General features: G+C 51.0%; 8 protein-coding genes across 8 annotated transcripts; 5 read left to right on the top strand and 3 right to left on the bottom strand.

The window, feature by feature from the left end:
- Positions 1-893: 893 nt before the first annotated feature.
- ACA1_301430 (uncharacterized protein) lies at positions 894-1,655 on the bottom strand (the record flags this gene model as incomplete). The annotated part of the gene is made up of 1 exon (XM_004335106.1): positions 894-1,655. One exon carries the CDS (start codon positions 1,653-1,655, stop codon positions 894-896), a length of 762 nt encoding a protein of 253 aa, XP_004335154.1.
- A 2,446-nt stretch (positions 1,656-4,101) lies between these two features.
- Positions 4,102-4,419, bottom strand: ACA1_301420 (uncharacterized protein; the record flags this gene model as incomplete). Its single annotated transcript, XM_004335105.1, has 1 exon — positions 4,102-4,419. A coding segment is annotated over one exon (318 nt), but the record flags the coding sequence as incomplete, so codon positions are not given.
- Positions 4,420-4,686: 267 nt separating this feature from the next.
- On the top strand, positions 4,687-5,298 carry ACA1_301410 (uncharacterized protein; the record flags this gene model as incomplete). The annotated part of the gene is made up of 2 exons (XM_004335104.1): positions 4,687-4,944; positions 5,275-5,298. 2 exons carry the CDS (start codon positions 4,687-4,689, stop codon positions 5,296-5,298), a joined length of 282 nt encoding a protein of 93 aa, XP_004335152.1.
- Positions 5,299-7,605: 2,307 nt separating this feature from the next.
- ACA1_301400 (uncharacterized protein) lies at positions 7,606-8,992 on the bottom strand (the record flags this gene model as incomplete). Its single annotated transcript, XM_004335103.1, has 2 exons — positions 7,606-8,745; positions 8,783-8,992. 2 exons carry the CDS (start codon positions 8,990-8,992, stop codon positions 7,606-7,608), a joined length of 1,350 nt encoding a protein of 449 aa, XP_004335151.1.
- A 735-nt stretch (positions 8,993-9,727) lies between these two features.
- ACA1_301390 (uncharacterized protein) lies at positions 9,728-10,621 on the top strand (the record flags this gene model as incomplete). Its single annotated transcript, XM_004335102.1, has 1 exon — positions 9,728-10,621. The coding sequence occupies one exon, from the start codon at positions 9,728-9,730 to the stop codon at positions 10,619-10,621; it is 894 nt and encodes a 297-aa protein (XP_004335150.1).
- A 155-nt stretch (positions 10,622-10,776) lies between these two features.
- On the top strand, positions 10,777-11,106 carry ACA1_301380 (uncharacterized protein; the record flags this gene model as incomplete). Its single annotated transcript, XM_004335101.1, has 1 exon — positions 10,777-11,106. The coding sequence occupies one exon, from the start codon at positions 10,777-10,779 to the stop codon at positions 11,104-11,106; it is 330 nt and encodes a 109-aa protein (XP_004335149.1).
- A 111-nt stretch (positions 11,107-11,217) lies between these two features.
- ACA1_301370 (uncharacterized protein) lies at positions 11,218-12,121 on the top strand (the record flags this gene model as incomplete). Its single annotated transcript, XM_004335100.1, has 2 exons — positions 11,218-11,457; positions 11,606-12,121. 2 exons carry the CDS (start codon positions 11,218-11,220, stop codon positions 12,119-12,121), a joined length of 756 nt encoding a protein of 251 aa, XP_004335148.1.
- Positions 12,122-12,905: 784 nt separating this feature from the next.
- On the top strand, positions 12,906-13,611 carry ACA1_301360 (uncharacterized protein; the record flags this gene model as incomplete). Its single annotated transcript, XM_004335099.1, is given in 2 exon segments — positions 12,906-13,089; positions 13,100-13,611. The coding sequence occupies 2 exon segments, from the start codon at positions 12,906-12,908 to the stop codon at positions 13,609-13,611; spliced, it is 696 nt and encodes a 231-aa protein (XP_004335147.1).
- Between the last annotated feature and the right edge of the window lie 579 nt (positions 13,612-14,190).

The raw sequence follows: 14,190 nt of genomic DNA, 5'->3' as shown, positions 1-14,190 counted from the left end.
CTAACCCTAACCCTAACCCTAACCCTAACCCTAACCCTAACCCTAACCCTAACCCTAACCCTAACTACCTAACCCTAACCCTAACCCTAACCCTAACCCTAACCCTAACCCTAACCCTAACCCTAACCCTAACCCTAACCCTAACCCTAACCCTAACCCTAACCCTAACCCTAACCCTAACCCTAACCCTAACCCTAACCCTAACCCTAACCCTAACCCTAACCCTAACCCTAACCCTAAACCCTAAACCCTAACCCTAACCCTAAACCCTAACCCTAAGGCCCAGACCCATCTCCCACCAGCACCTCACCTTTGTTTGATGGCATGACAATGTTGCCTGATGCATACAAGGGCACATTGCTGGAGTCATCCAGCAGGGCAAACTTTGCATCTCCAGAGACATCCTTGTTGAAGAGTGGGCTCCATGCTTCACTGTCCCATACCAGGACTTGGTTTTTTGTGTCATCAAAGACAATGGTCCCCCTGCATGCATCAGTGAGGTCATCCAGCTGGGTACTGGTGAACATGCTCAAGGTGGTTAAGCTGGGCACTTTCAATGGCATGGCCAATGTTGTTGTTGTTGTTGTTGTCAATGCTGCTGTTGCTGATACTGGCCCTTCAGTCTCAAGTGCTGCTGCTGCTGTTGTTGTTGTCTGGACTGGTGTTGGTCAGGGGCATTTGGATTTCTTGTACTTGAGCCTCTCTCTTCTCACCACAAATTTGGATGCCCCAGCCCCAAACTTGCACTTCCTGTCCATTTGTGTGTGATCCCACGCCTATACAAAAAAATCCATGGTCATCCAACCAAGACAAGGCCAAGGCCACCCATAGTCTTCTCCATGAATTGGATTTAATTGAAGAGTGAGAATGAATATACCACTTACATGTAGACTTCACTTTTTCACAGGCACAACCTTGTTGGGTGGGTAGATGGGAACAATGTTCATGGGAGGCCTGTACTTGTTGTCATCCTTCTTGTTGAATGGGAACCACTCCTTCAGCCAGGTGATGCTGCTGTAGATCAGCACCACAGCAAAGATAGAACCCATGAAGACTGGGCTCATCAAGAGCTTCTCACCACTGTATGTCCCAGCACTGATGGCAATCACAATGATGAGGACGATCATGAGGATCAGTCCCATCACACCTTTGACCTTGGCCATGGCCTCATTCTGGATGGTATTGATGAGCGCCTGCTTGGCATTGTTCACATTTTCATTTTTCTGAATGCACTGTGAAATGCCTTCAGTGAGGTCGCTGAAATTGATGTAGGAGATGGTGATGTTTTGGCTATCACACTTGTCACCACTGTCCTGGTCAGTGTAGATGCCCTTGCTGGTGGTGACCTTCATGGTGCAGTCAAGTGAGTATGAGTTGGTGATGCTCATCACAACATTGACTGCAGAGTTGGTGATGGCAGCAGCTCCTGTGGCACCAATGCCCAGACTTCCAATGATGGCTGCTGTGGTATTAACAAGCTGGTTTGTCACTTGCTGTTGGATTTCGTTCTTGGAGCTGTTGCTTTGTGCACATTTTACATTGAAGGACCCTGAAGATTCCATACTGATGTTATGGATATCAATGTTCTGATTGCTGCAATGTCTCTGCTTGACATAGATTGACATGGCACTGCTGTCTTGTTGGGTGCAGTTCATTGCAGTCTTATTTACAATTCCATTGATGCTTCACAGGCTACAAAATAATGATCACACAGTTGTCATTGGTGGGGGTCTGCTGTCAGTGAGGGACCGCGCTGATGTTGTTGCTGGCTGCTATCTTTGCCTTCTTTGATCATTGCTGCTGCCGCCGCTGCCTTGTCCTCTTCTGACTCGCTGCTGGTGGGTGAGCCCAGTGTTGTTGTTGTTGTTGTGGCTGTTGCTCCCACTATCATTGCTAGACTTACTCCATGCTGTTTCAGAATGTACATCTTGTGCTTGTATTCTTTGTTCTGTGGGCAGTGATGATGTAGGAAATGATGCATGATGCAGGCAATGGCTGTTCTCCCTCCTCTTTGCGCCCTCTTCCTTGGTGGCGTGGGTGGTGGCTGCTGTGGCTGCGGTGATGTTGTTCCCACCATTCCCTCTGTGGCTGTTGGGGCTGAGAACTGTCTTTTTTGTGTGCCACTTGAAGGTGGTGGAAGTGTTGGCTGTTGCGGCTCTGGGGGTTAATGTTTTTTCATGAGCTCTTTGATGACTGCCTTGGGATCTACTGAGTTGAGCATCCATTGTGTGGTGGGCTTGGGTGGTGGTCATCTTTTGGTGGTCTGGGTAATGTCTTCCATGGGTTCCTCTTCCATTGGTGGTGTTTGTGTGTGTGGTGGTTTTGTTTGTGTTTGCTCTTTGTGTAGTTTGTCATCCTTGCATTGAGCTTGTGATCACTGAGTGAAAGCAAAGGGTTGGACAATGATGACAGTTCAGGTCTCATGCCTCTGATTGTCTTTCTTACTCTCCTTGGGTGGACCCACGGTCTGTGCTGCCATCCCCAGGAGAGTTCCACTCAGTGTCCATGTTGACTGTAGGCTTGTTGTGTCACCTTGAATCTTGGTTGGATTGGTCAGGCTGGCTGTGCAGCTGTGGTTGCAGATCCAGTCAGGCTGTACAGGGTCCCTTGTGGTCTTGTACTGGTAGTTGAGGAAGATGCACATTCTGTGGCTTGACTTGCTGCATGATGTGCACATGATCCAGTCTGCGTCTGAGTGTGGCATTCTGATCTTGGTCCTCAGCAGGTGTCTGTCTGTGGCGTCTATGAAATTGCTGTACTGGTTGCCTTGGGTTGAGTGTGTGCAGAAGCATAGGTTTGCACAGTTGGCCATTCTGAAGTGCTCCCTTGAACTGCATGTTGTTGGGCCCAGTAGGGTTGACTTTCCTGGTTCTTTGTAAACACCTCAAAGTTGCTGTACTGAGCTGAGTATGAGTTAGACGTAGGGCACCAGCCTTAAGGTTGGGATGGAGATGCAGATGTGACTGGTGAGTGAGGCATGATGCGCCACTGGCAGATCTTTGATTGCCAATGGTAGAGCACTGTTGAGATAGTCCCACTGCTTGTTGCCCCAAACTTGGAACTTGTGCTCAACCACCTTGCTGCTGATGGCTGTCCAGCTCACTGGTGGAGGGTGACCTGACCAATCAGGAGGCATGTCATGCTTGTCCCACTTGATTGCTTCCCTCTTGTGATTGGTCAAATGCATGTTGGCTCTCTTCTGGGTCTTGGTGCTGGTGGGTTGACCACTGCTGCTGCTGCTGCTGCTGCCACTGCTGCTGCTGCTGTTGGTGGTGGTATGTCCATTGTTGTTGCTGTTGTTGCTATCCCACTTCCTCTTCAATGTTGTGGCCATGGTGTTGGATGGAGTTGCATCAACATGAATGATTGGCTTAGGGTTGAAGAAACCCCTGGCTATGGCCTTGTAGGAGTGGATTGCATTCATGTCCTGGTCCCAATAGGCATGAATGATGTCCTCAGGCAGATGCAAAATCCATTCTTTGTACTCTTTGTCTGTGAATGTAATAATGGTGAAGGGGTATTTTTGCTGCTCCTCAATGGGCATGACAGTCTCCATCAGAGGGAGCATGCACATCATGACAATGACCATTCCCTTCTCAACCACAAGCAGGCGCATCCAGCTGGTTTTGATTCACCATGGGGTGTATGAAAGAGTGGGGAGAAGAGAAGTGCAGAGAAGAGAGAAAGGGATTGACTGCAGAACATGAAGGGAAGAGGGGGGGGGTAGGAGAGGTTCTGCCAAGAAATTCACTTATGTCACCTTTACCTTCCCCTCACTCAGCGTGGTTGTTATGATATTAACCCCAGTGGATTGTGCAGGAAAAGAAAATGCTTTTTACACACAGCAATGTCTTTGCTCTCTCCACCCTCACCAGTGTTGATGGCGCCACTGGAGGAGGAGGAGGAGGCAAGGTCAACAAGAGGAAGGCCAGTAAGAGGAAGACAGGTGGTGGCAGCAGGGGTTCACATTCTGGGGCCAGCAACAGGTTCATCAGGCACAAGTTCCTCTGGCCTGAGCAGGAGAGGGAGTTCATAACTGGAGGAGGTGCACTGCTGTTGGTGATACCAGGCTATTGCCTTATGTGCCTGAGGTGGAACACAATGAGGGTCTTCCACAAGTACCAGAGGCTGGGCACCACCCTGTGCATGGTCATCCAGAGCCACTTTTACAAGTGTGTTGAGGACAATGTCACTGGGACACACTATACCCCTGTAGACATGCTCAATCCTGTTGAACTGCAGAGTGGAATGCTCACTGGCATCATCAAACCCTTTGTGCAGTGGGTGGACATGTGCTACTTCCTGTGTTACATGAGGGTTGAAGGCATCACTGCTGACAGGAGCAGAATGTGTGAGTTTACTGTCCAGGGATATGGCAAGAAGGCTAGCAGGGACACAGATTTGGACCCAGCAGCATGAACAACAACAACAACAACAACAACAACAACAACAACAACAACAACAACAACAACAACAACAACAACAACAACAACAACAACAACAACAACAACAACAACAACAACAACAACAACAACAACAACAATGCAGTCATCACCCAAGTGCAAGTCACTCAAAACATCAGATGAAGATCCACAAGTGCCACCACCAGCACAACATTGGCGTCTTGTGGTTTGGTGTTGGAGGATACCAGGCCAGCCACTGGCCCCTGCCAACAAGGAGACCATCATGTTTGAGCTGATGGAGGCCATTGGACTCTGTGGCAGCCACATGGAGAGCCTCATCAACAGCCAGTGCTGCACTGAGGAGGATGTGCAGGAGATCCACCACTATGCCAACAAGTATGGCAGCGTGAGTTACACAAGAGGCTATGAATTGACACTCATGTTTTGTCTTGCCATGTTCTTCATTGGCGCCATTACAGAAGACAAACTTGTCACTGAACCAAGCATCAACACTCCTCTCAAAGACAAGAAGTGCTACCTGGTTGATGTTGGCTTTCCTGCTGCCATGGTCAATGCTCTCTTCATGGTCATTCCCACTTCCCACACAACTGTTGAAGCTCATGTTCCAATTTGTGCATGTGGCTACAGATGTCGTATGCAACTCAAAGCAGAGCTGCCAAGTGGCTGGCTCGACAATGCCATTGATAACCCCCATAAATTTAATGATCTTGGTGAAATGTGGAGGGAGACCTGCATGCAGGTAATGTAATTTTCAAAAGTAACACTTGACAGATAAAATGCACCTGTTATTTAACGTTGATCTCGCCAACACACACACACACACACACATCATCATGTTCTTTGATCCCAGGCCTCCCTTTGCCAGCAAGTATGAAGATGTAATGATCAATTTTAGAAAACCATTTCAGTATGGACCCATGCCCAAGTTTGAATATTATAAGTTATTATAAGTTATCTGAGCCTCTCAATGAGAAGCAGTTACATGAGTATTGGAGTGACCTGCTTCATGGATATGTGTGCGTCAGCTGCATGAACAATGTGGTGGCTCATGATGATGGGAAGAGCTGTGTGTATTGCAACTATTGCAAGGCAGGATGTGAAGAAGGTGCATGTGGTAAACATACCTATTGGATGTGCTTGTGATGTCACACTGACATGTGTGAGCTCTGCTATGAGGAGGTGGATGAAGCAACCACCACCAGAAACAGTGCACAAAACTGGCACCAAAGGAAGGAGGCCCTCAAGGACTGCCACAAGCACAGGCTGGTTCACATGACCAACATGGGCACTGGCACCTATAGTTGCAATGTCTGCAAAGAGGCAATAGAGGATACTGAGTGGAGGCAACACATTGGCTCCAATGGAAGGAGCACAGACATCTGTAGGAGGTGTCAGCCAAGCAAAAACATGGCTAATTTGGTCTTCCAAGACATCAGTGTGAGCAGGATGACACACTTCAAGGTCGCTGCTGGATTGGATTCCCATCAGACACAACGAAGACCCAGACAGTAATGGAAACAAGATTGTACTCCTGTGTCTCAGCCTCAATTCACCATTGTATGGCCATGTTGGAGTCTTGCACCACAACAATCACCACTGAGGAGGTACTTTGACCTTGGTGTTGATCTCTCCACCTTTTTAGCATGCTCAACAGACTACATCAACGCCACCCAACCTGGCAAGGATGACAGAACCTGCCAGCACTGTGACATGTGTGGCAAGCATATCAACAAGGGTGAAATGTGGCTGCAATTGTTTGATGACAAGCATGTGGACACCATCAATGTTTGCAACAACTGCAAGCCAAGGGAAGAGATGCTCAAGAGTGGACATGTTTTCCACGCATACCCACTGTGGTGTAAGGAGTACTGTGCAAAGTGCATCATGTGTCTGTGGATGAAGATCCAGGGGTTGATGATGTACTATGGCTGATCTACAACTACTAGTGTTTATTTCCCTTGAGGGTCCATTCTTAATTCTTGGTGACAATCATCACAGATGGATGGATGTCGTCCCCAATCCTGGCCATTGTCTGTGCAGCTCATGCTTCCACATGACTTGCAGATGAGGCCATCATCTTCCTCAGATATCATGCAATTGCACACTTGGCAGAGGCCAAATGAGCAGTCAATGCACTTGGTAGTTTTCACATCTCTGCATGTGATGCAAAAATGAGAGTTGCAGCATGAGCAACACCACAGTTGAGCTTCTGAATGTTCAAAGCCACAGAACTGACATTCCACCTCGCCCTCGGTGGCGGGAGGCTCTTGCTTCATGTTGTTGGCGAAGAAAAAGAAGGTGTCAGACCTGGTTGTTGAGTGCAACATGTGGTGCATGTGTGAATGTATTTCAAATTATAATGCAGTGACAAAACAACAAAACGAAAGGAGAGAGAGAGAGAGAGAAGTGGATGCCTTGGCGGCATCCATCCATCCATCCAGTATTCCAACCTCAAGAGAGGAGTGATACCTCACACCCTCCATCCAAGTGGCTCAGTTCTGTGCGCGGTCACTGTGTACTTGGGAATTACCTTGAACTTTGGCCTATAATTTGATCATTGGCAAATATTTTGTACCATCAATGTGTCACTTCCACCAATGACAATAAAGCATAAATTATCACCATGTCCTTTGTTCTAAAAAAACTACTACTACCACTACTACTACCACTACTCTCTCCCTCTGCAACAATAACATTGCACCACAGCACTACCCCAAAGGCAGCCACCATACTCTTCATCCCACTGCCTCTCCACGCCTCTCTTTTTTTTGTTTGCTCATCCTACCACTGCCCCCACCATCGCCCATACCATTTCAGCCATGGTCTCCACTTCATGTCAGCAGCTGAATTCAGACTCTGCAGCTCCAGCGGCAAAGTGCCCACGTCATCAAATTCAGGCTCCGTCAGGTGATGCCCACACCTGCACAAGAAGAAGAAGAAGAAGATGCAATCATCACTACCACCGCTCATATAATTGTAACACCCCAAGAGAAGAAGCTAGTGCGAATGGCCCCCGTGGAAGCTCCACTGCCTCACGCCAAGCCCTCTGCGACACACAAGCTCTCATTGCTCAGAGCACAGGAGGACAAACTCCTCAATCTCAAGCCATGGTTGGGGACAATAGCGGACTTCATGAGTGAGGTGGCTTTGTTTTATATATACATATATAAAATCTATTTGTTTATCTTTTGGACACATACTCAGATTTCACTGGCCTTCTTGAAGAGCACACAGTCCTTGTTCTTGCCCTTGCCAGCGTATCAGACAGGCCTGTTGATGTGTAAGCACGGTGATTCATGCCTGCCTTCTTGATGCCCTTGTAGATGGTGAACTTGTCTCCCTCATTCATCATGAACTCACCCTTGGCGTCGCAGGTGGGCACCTTGTCCAAGTAACGGCTCATGTCATTCCTGAACCTGGTGATGAGCTTCTTGCCACACAGACCAGCAGGGATGCCCATGCCCAGTTCCTCAAGAGCGTCCATGATCTGCTTCTCCAACGCACCCTTGCCCACGTTGACACGCACCTTCTTGGGCACCTGGCGTTCAAGCTTCCTGATCACCTTGGGAGCCCAGTGCACAAGGGCCTTGGCCTGCACAGGGTTGTCCTTGGCCTCGCTGGTGGGCTTGAGACCATCATGGATGCAGCAGAGGGCCTTGTAGGCCATCACACTGCGCTTCTTGCACGTCTCAGTGTAACCGTTGGCGTCAATCCACAGCTCAAGCTTGGACACAGCATTGGACTTGGTGACCTTGTCATTGGTGGGGAGGCCCTTCTTGTGGAGAGGGGCAGTGTACTGCTCACGGATGGTCTTCATCACACAGAAAGCCATGCCACCAAGGACATCCTTGGCACCACCGGGGAAGGCAATACCAAGGGACAGTGTCTTGGTGTTGGAGCCGTACTGGGCGGCAGTGGGCTTCATGGCCTTGATGCAGTCGTGACCACCAAGCTGCTCAATGACCTCAACATCAATGGAGGGAACATCATCAGCAAGTCTGAGACGCTTGCATTCACAGTCATACCAGCCAGCAGCCTGAGCACGAGCACTGACACCAGCCACGACAGGCTTGTACCCAGACAGCTTGCCCTTCAGAGGTGAGGCGCGCTTGCACTTGCCAGTGGAGGAGGAGGAGGAGGAGGAAGAAGCAACGGGCTCACGGTCACCGGCCTTGGGGGCACCAGCGGAGACCAGGCCAGAGATGAAACCCTCCTTGTGCGCATCCTTGAAGTCCTTGCTACCCTTCTTCTCGAACTCAATGACAGCCTTCTTGGCCTTCTCAATGGCAGTCGCCCAGTAGGCAGGGGCATTGAAGAGATCCTGCCTGTGGGCGTGCTTGAGGAGAGTGAAGGCGTACACGGCGGCGAGTCTGCCGGTGTTCTTCATCAGGTCGCAGATGCGGCCATTGGGGAGCTCCGGCCTTCTCGCCACCAAAGTCAGGCAGGAGGGCAAGCTTGGCACGTTGCTTGTCGCTCTTGTTGGCGAGCTTGATGAGACCATCAGCGAGGACCTTGGGCATGGAACGCACATCTGCCGAGGGTGCCGCAGCCACAACTGCCCAAGTCATGGTCTCCCTTTGGTCCACCAACACCAGCCATCGGTCCAGAGTGATTGATGGGATAGACCTCCATACATGGACGCTTCGCTCCACGATGATGTTGCCTCTGCAGCGTGTTAGGGGCATTCCCGGTAGAGTGTCTTCATACCATTTGTGTCATGATGTTGCCACTGAACAGCCTGATCACATCGGCATCGTTTGCGATCTGCCTGATGACGACGTCGACGGCATTGGCCATAACGATGCGACCAGAGTCAGGACCCTGATAGAGGAGCTCAGAGGCAAGCAACTCATGCCACCAATCTACAACACCTACTCATGCACGGCCAAGGTCGGGTCTGTCCTGGACAGTTACACTTCAGAGAATTTCGCCTTTATCTTCCCCATGCCCAATGGCGGTCTCCTTCTCAAGCAGCTGCTGATGCACACCGACGAGGCGAGACTGGTCCAGTGCACACAGGCGGTATCGGAGGCGATCTGGGAGGCAGCGACGCACGCCAACTACTGTATAACGAGCGCCAATCCGAGAAGTTGGGCTTGTCAGGAGAAGCAGGGCGGTGGCATGAAGGCATACCTGCTGGAGCCCCGAAGTCTCATCTTGGCCAACGGCCATGCCGACACGGCCTATGACCATTCATGCTTGGCCATCGTGAGAGAGTGGGACAGTTTCTACGCCAATGCTTCCCAGCAGCCACAGGGGCTGAAGCCCTTCGGGGAAGCTTTCATTGCAAGCTATGAGGAGAGATGGACGAACTTGATGAGAAGCACCAAGAGCCATCATCGGAAGCGACACATCGCGCGAGCAAGTCCGACGTCTTCATCCAGAAACTGCTGGAGACAAAGGCATGCCTCGAAGCAAAGGGTTTCACGCTGTTGGATGACGCGCGTCCCCCTCTGGATCAACAGAGTGAGAGAGATGCCCAGGAACTGTGGCGAGTCTGCCAGCGGACCAACCAGGATTGCAAATACAAAGTCGAGCGAGTGGGCGGGAGCGACGACACGATCAAGGTCCATTCGTCGGCCTATGACGCCTCCATCACGACGCGTCTTGCACTCCAGGGTATTGTGAGTCCCATCAAGAATGCATTCCCCTGCGATGGCGGAAGAGCCCATCTCATCATTCAGAGGCTACTCGATGGCAACTTCACTGAGGTGGTCATCAAGGAGCTATCCGCCGCTGGTTCCTCGCCAACGCAGGGCGAATTGGCTCGCTTTGACAACTACGCCAAACAGCTCTACTCGCTCCTGTGGGGCGTACTTGTGGACAACTGCCTCAACCTCGATCATCTGCTTCTGCCCAGCGATCTTCTCTACTCCAGGGTGGGCAATGCGCCCGCCAGATACCTGCGTCTGGATACCCACGCCAACCGACCCAGCGAGTTGCCGCACGAGATCACGCTCGCGTGGAAGAAACAGAGGATCGCTGAACACATCAACAGCTTCATCAATTCGTGCGTGTCAAAATTCTCCGATTTCCAAGAGGCCGCGTCAAAGTTGGACGGTGCAGTTACCGCGATCAGGAAGACGGCCTTGCTCTTCGAAGAAAGACATTCGGCCGATCAGTACACTTCAGTGAGGTTCAGTGGCCTGTACCTGTTCCTTCTGGTGTCCCAGCAGCCTGTCGATGAACCCTCCTAGGGTTATCGTCGGACAACCTCTGGTTCAGGTGTGCCGACTCCTGCGGCTATGCTATCCAGCGTCCCCTTCCTCTGCTTGTGTCAGCCAGTGTGGTGCTTGCCCGCTTCCTCATCAGGAGAAAGTCGGATGGACGTGTCAGCCAGGCGTCGTTCTACATGTTCGACAATTCGCCGCTGGATGTGACGAGCAGGTCGATCACCGACGCCATGCAGGTGCTGCATGTCGTGCGTCCCCGACAGGACAAGTTCTGGTGCTCTGAGGGTGGGCAGCACTACCGCATGGTGGTGGAGCCACCGGTGGACGGCACGCTTCAAGATCTCATGGAGTTGGGTTCCATGACTGAGAAGGATGTCAAGCAAATGGTGAGACTGGTCTACAGAATCATCAGCTGGATCATTAGCTACGGCCCTCGACCGGTGGGGAAACACGCCCACCACAACTTTGACCTGATTGACGCGCAACCCCTCCAGTTCATCTGCACCTGAAACAATGAAGACAGCAAGTTGGACATGTGGCTGGCCAGCTCCAATAACATCACCATGCGCTGCGGCCCCCAACAGCCGCATGAACAAACCCAAGAGAGGGTGCACTAGCTGATGTGGGATCAATTCATCAGCGGCTGCATGATGCTGCTCATGGGAAGCACCAACACAGAGGCGATCGAAGCCAAGCTCATGTCCGAGGACCCCCTCATTCAGGTGGTGATGGACTACACGTCCCAGTTCTTGGGGTTCGTGGAAGCCATCAACACGCACAAGATGATTGAAGGCCAGCACTTTGCTATCTCCGACGCCATCCCAACAGAGAAATACATCAAGTTGTCTCAAAAGGAACAGGTATGCCGTCATACGCGAGAGCATGGCCAGGGCACCCTCAGGTGACCGTCATGCGCAAGTCATTGTGGATGCGGTATCCAAGTCCAGCGTTGGCGACAACCACCGCTACTATAAAGCAGTTATCTATGGTCACGTTGACGACGCACAGGTGAAGTGCATGGAAAGAAGCATCGCCAACGTCTACAAGGCCGTCGATTGCCGCCTGGTGCCCCACGTCAGACAGCTTCTCCGGTGCCCTGAGGCGGATGGTGTCATGGTATTGCAGGACACGACCAGCTCGCTTCTGAGCGACAACCTGTCCAGCACGTCCGCCGTAACCTTGGCCGAGCTGGTTCATGATTTCCTCGCCAAGATCTACTCCAGCTCATCGCCGCTGGCCTTTCGTTGGCGTGTGAATGTGGACAGCTTCATGCTCATCTTGAACAGCCAAGGCCTGGCCATTTCCACCGCCATGATCCTGCAGTTCTTGCCCAAGTATGCCGCGCCCAACGCTGAGGCGGGGAAGGACAGAATCATCAGAGGCATGAGGGACTTCTTCCTGGACTACGCAGATCAAGTCAGTCCCAGCAATGAATTGTGCAATCAGCTTGCCAGTGCCTTCAATGATATCCTGGAGAGCAAATATGGGCTGACTCCTATGTTTGCTGAGAGGAATACTACATAAACAATGTGTGTTGCTTTCTGGCTAGGCCAATGTCATCTCATCAAACAATGGGTTGGGCATGGGGAGCTCCTTTGGGTGTGGACTAGTGAATGTGCAGGCCCATTGCTTGTGGGTTGGCTTTGTGCTTGCAGTTGATGATGACAATGACGATGACAATGACGATGATATTGTACTTCGCCGTTTAAGTTCATTGGGGTTATTGCTGGTCCTGCGTTCCTGGGCAGTGCGTGCTTTGCCCTTCGCGGACCTCCTGCTGCTCCGGTGGACGAGCTCTCCTCCGGTCATCTCCTTTGTGGTGGTGATTGTTGATCTCAGTCTGAACACGGACGCAAACCCATGCTGTCGGCGGTCCAGCCCGTTGCCGTGCAAGAAGAGATAGTTCGACCAGCGTGGCTGTTGCTGCGATGGCTTGCTCGTGGTCTTGAATTTCACGAAACAGGCGACGCTCGGTCTCTTGACGGCCCAGTTTTTGGCCACCAGCGAACTCAAGATGTCCAGACGTAATTCGGCAGCGAATTCATGCACTTCGCGAGAGAGAACAATGGAAAACGGGGCAAGTGCTGCGTGTGCGCTCATCGTGCGTGTATGTGTGTGTGTGTGTGTGCATTGTAAACCCCAACTGGTTATTATGGGATGTGTAAAATGAAATTTCATTGATCATTCCGCATTGCATCACCAGACTGATCGGACTGACGATACGCAATCCGATGCCCGCCCCTGATAAAACGATCACATTGAGAGGCCTCTCCACAGCCCCCGAAAAAAACCTCACTCAACAACAACGATGGTGGGATTCACCAAGCATCTCTACAGATTCACGGGCGCTAAAGCAGGCATCTGGTTCAGCCTACTGTTAAAGTATCACGAAGGCATCGAAGTGCGAGTAGATGCCAATGACCTCAGTTTCACAGGCGAGTTGAATCAAGCGCTGATCAATAAAATCCCTAACGACTGCGAAAACTTACAAAGTCAAGACAGTACGCTGCTGGGCGGGTTGGTCGATGTTGAGAGCCATGCCCACTTACGCTCGGCCCACCGAAGAAGAACGGCAAGTCATTGCCGCGTGTAACCCCAAGGCCGTAGACATAGCGCATGACATCAATCATGTCATCAACAATCAACTCAGAACGGGAGATTGCAAGATTTTCATCAAGAACCAATACCATCAACCTGCAACAAAGTTTGAAGACCTCTTATGCGTGGCGAGGCTGCTGCAAAACACTGAACAGATCACCAGGGTCTACGCCTCTCGTCAGGATTTCCAGATCACGTTGGTATTGCAAGATTGCTATCCTATCCTAGTCACGAAGAGCGCGGCGTGCAATGGACATTTGTACACGTTTGACTTGGATGACGGCGTGGTGGACACGTCATTTGGCGATGACATACGTGAGACCAAATGGAGCAAGGATGCAGCGGCCTGGACCAGGCGTTTCAACGAGACCAATGGAGAAAGCTGGGACGACCCCGTGCTCATTTCCGACTCTTAAACCAACAATAAAAAAATCCGTCTCTTACCGGTGTCCGTAGTTGTTTCTCCGCTTTCCTCAGGCATTTCATGCCTACCGTACCAAACACGACAAGAAGCGCAGGACAACCATCAAGGAAAACTACAGCCATGGGTTCTGCACACTCATACGAAGATGAAGATCTGTCCAACGGCCTCTCTGAAGAGGAAGAAGACGAGGAAGAGGAAGAAGACGAGGAAGACGAGGAAGACGAAGAGGGTCAGTCTTCTTCTTCTTCTTCTTCAGAGAGCTGCAGCCACCTCGGTGATGCGAGCAATGAGTTCACAACAGAAAACCTGAAGAAATTGAAAAGGGATTTGGAGGTGGAACATGCGACCAAGACCGACGATGATGGCAGTGACAGCAGTTTCTCTCTGGTGGGAGAATCCGGTCAAGAAGACAGTGACGACCTCAGCAACAGCCAAGGATACGAAGAAATAGAGGGACAGCCCCGATCCTCCTCAGAAGAGAGCGAGGGGGCAGACCCAGATGAATTGCAGCCACTTCTATCCGTGGTCAGCCCCAGGACCAACCAGGCGCCGCCCCTACGCGGTGTGCTGA

This window comes from Acanthamoeba castellanii (genome assembly GCF_000313135.1).
Source record: "Acanthamoeba castellanii str. Neff unplaced genomic scaffold scf7180000083218, whole genome shotgun sequence".
Classification (NCBI taxonomy): domain Eukaryota; phylum Discosea; order Longamoebia; family Acanthamoebidae; genus Acanthamoeba; species Acanthamoeba castellanii.
The sequence above is the reverse complement of the archived record's forward strand: the minus strand, read 5'-3'. Positions and strand labels throughout refer to the sequence as shown.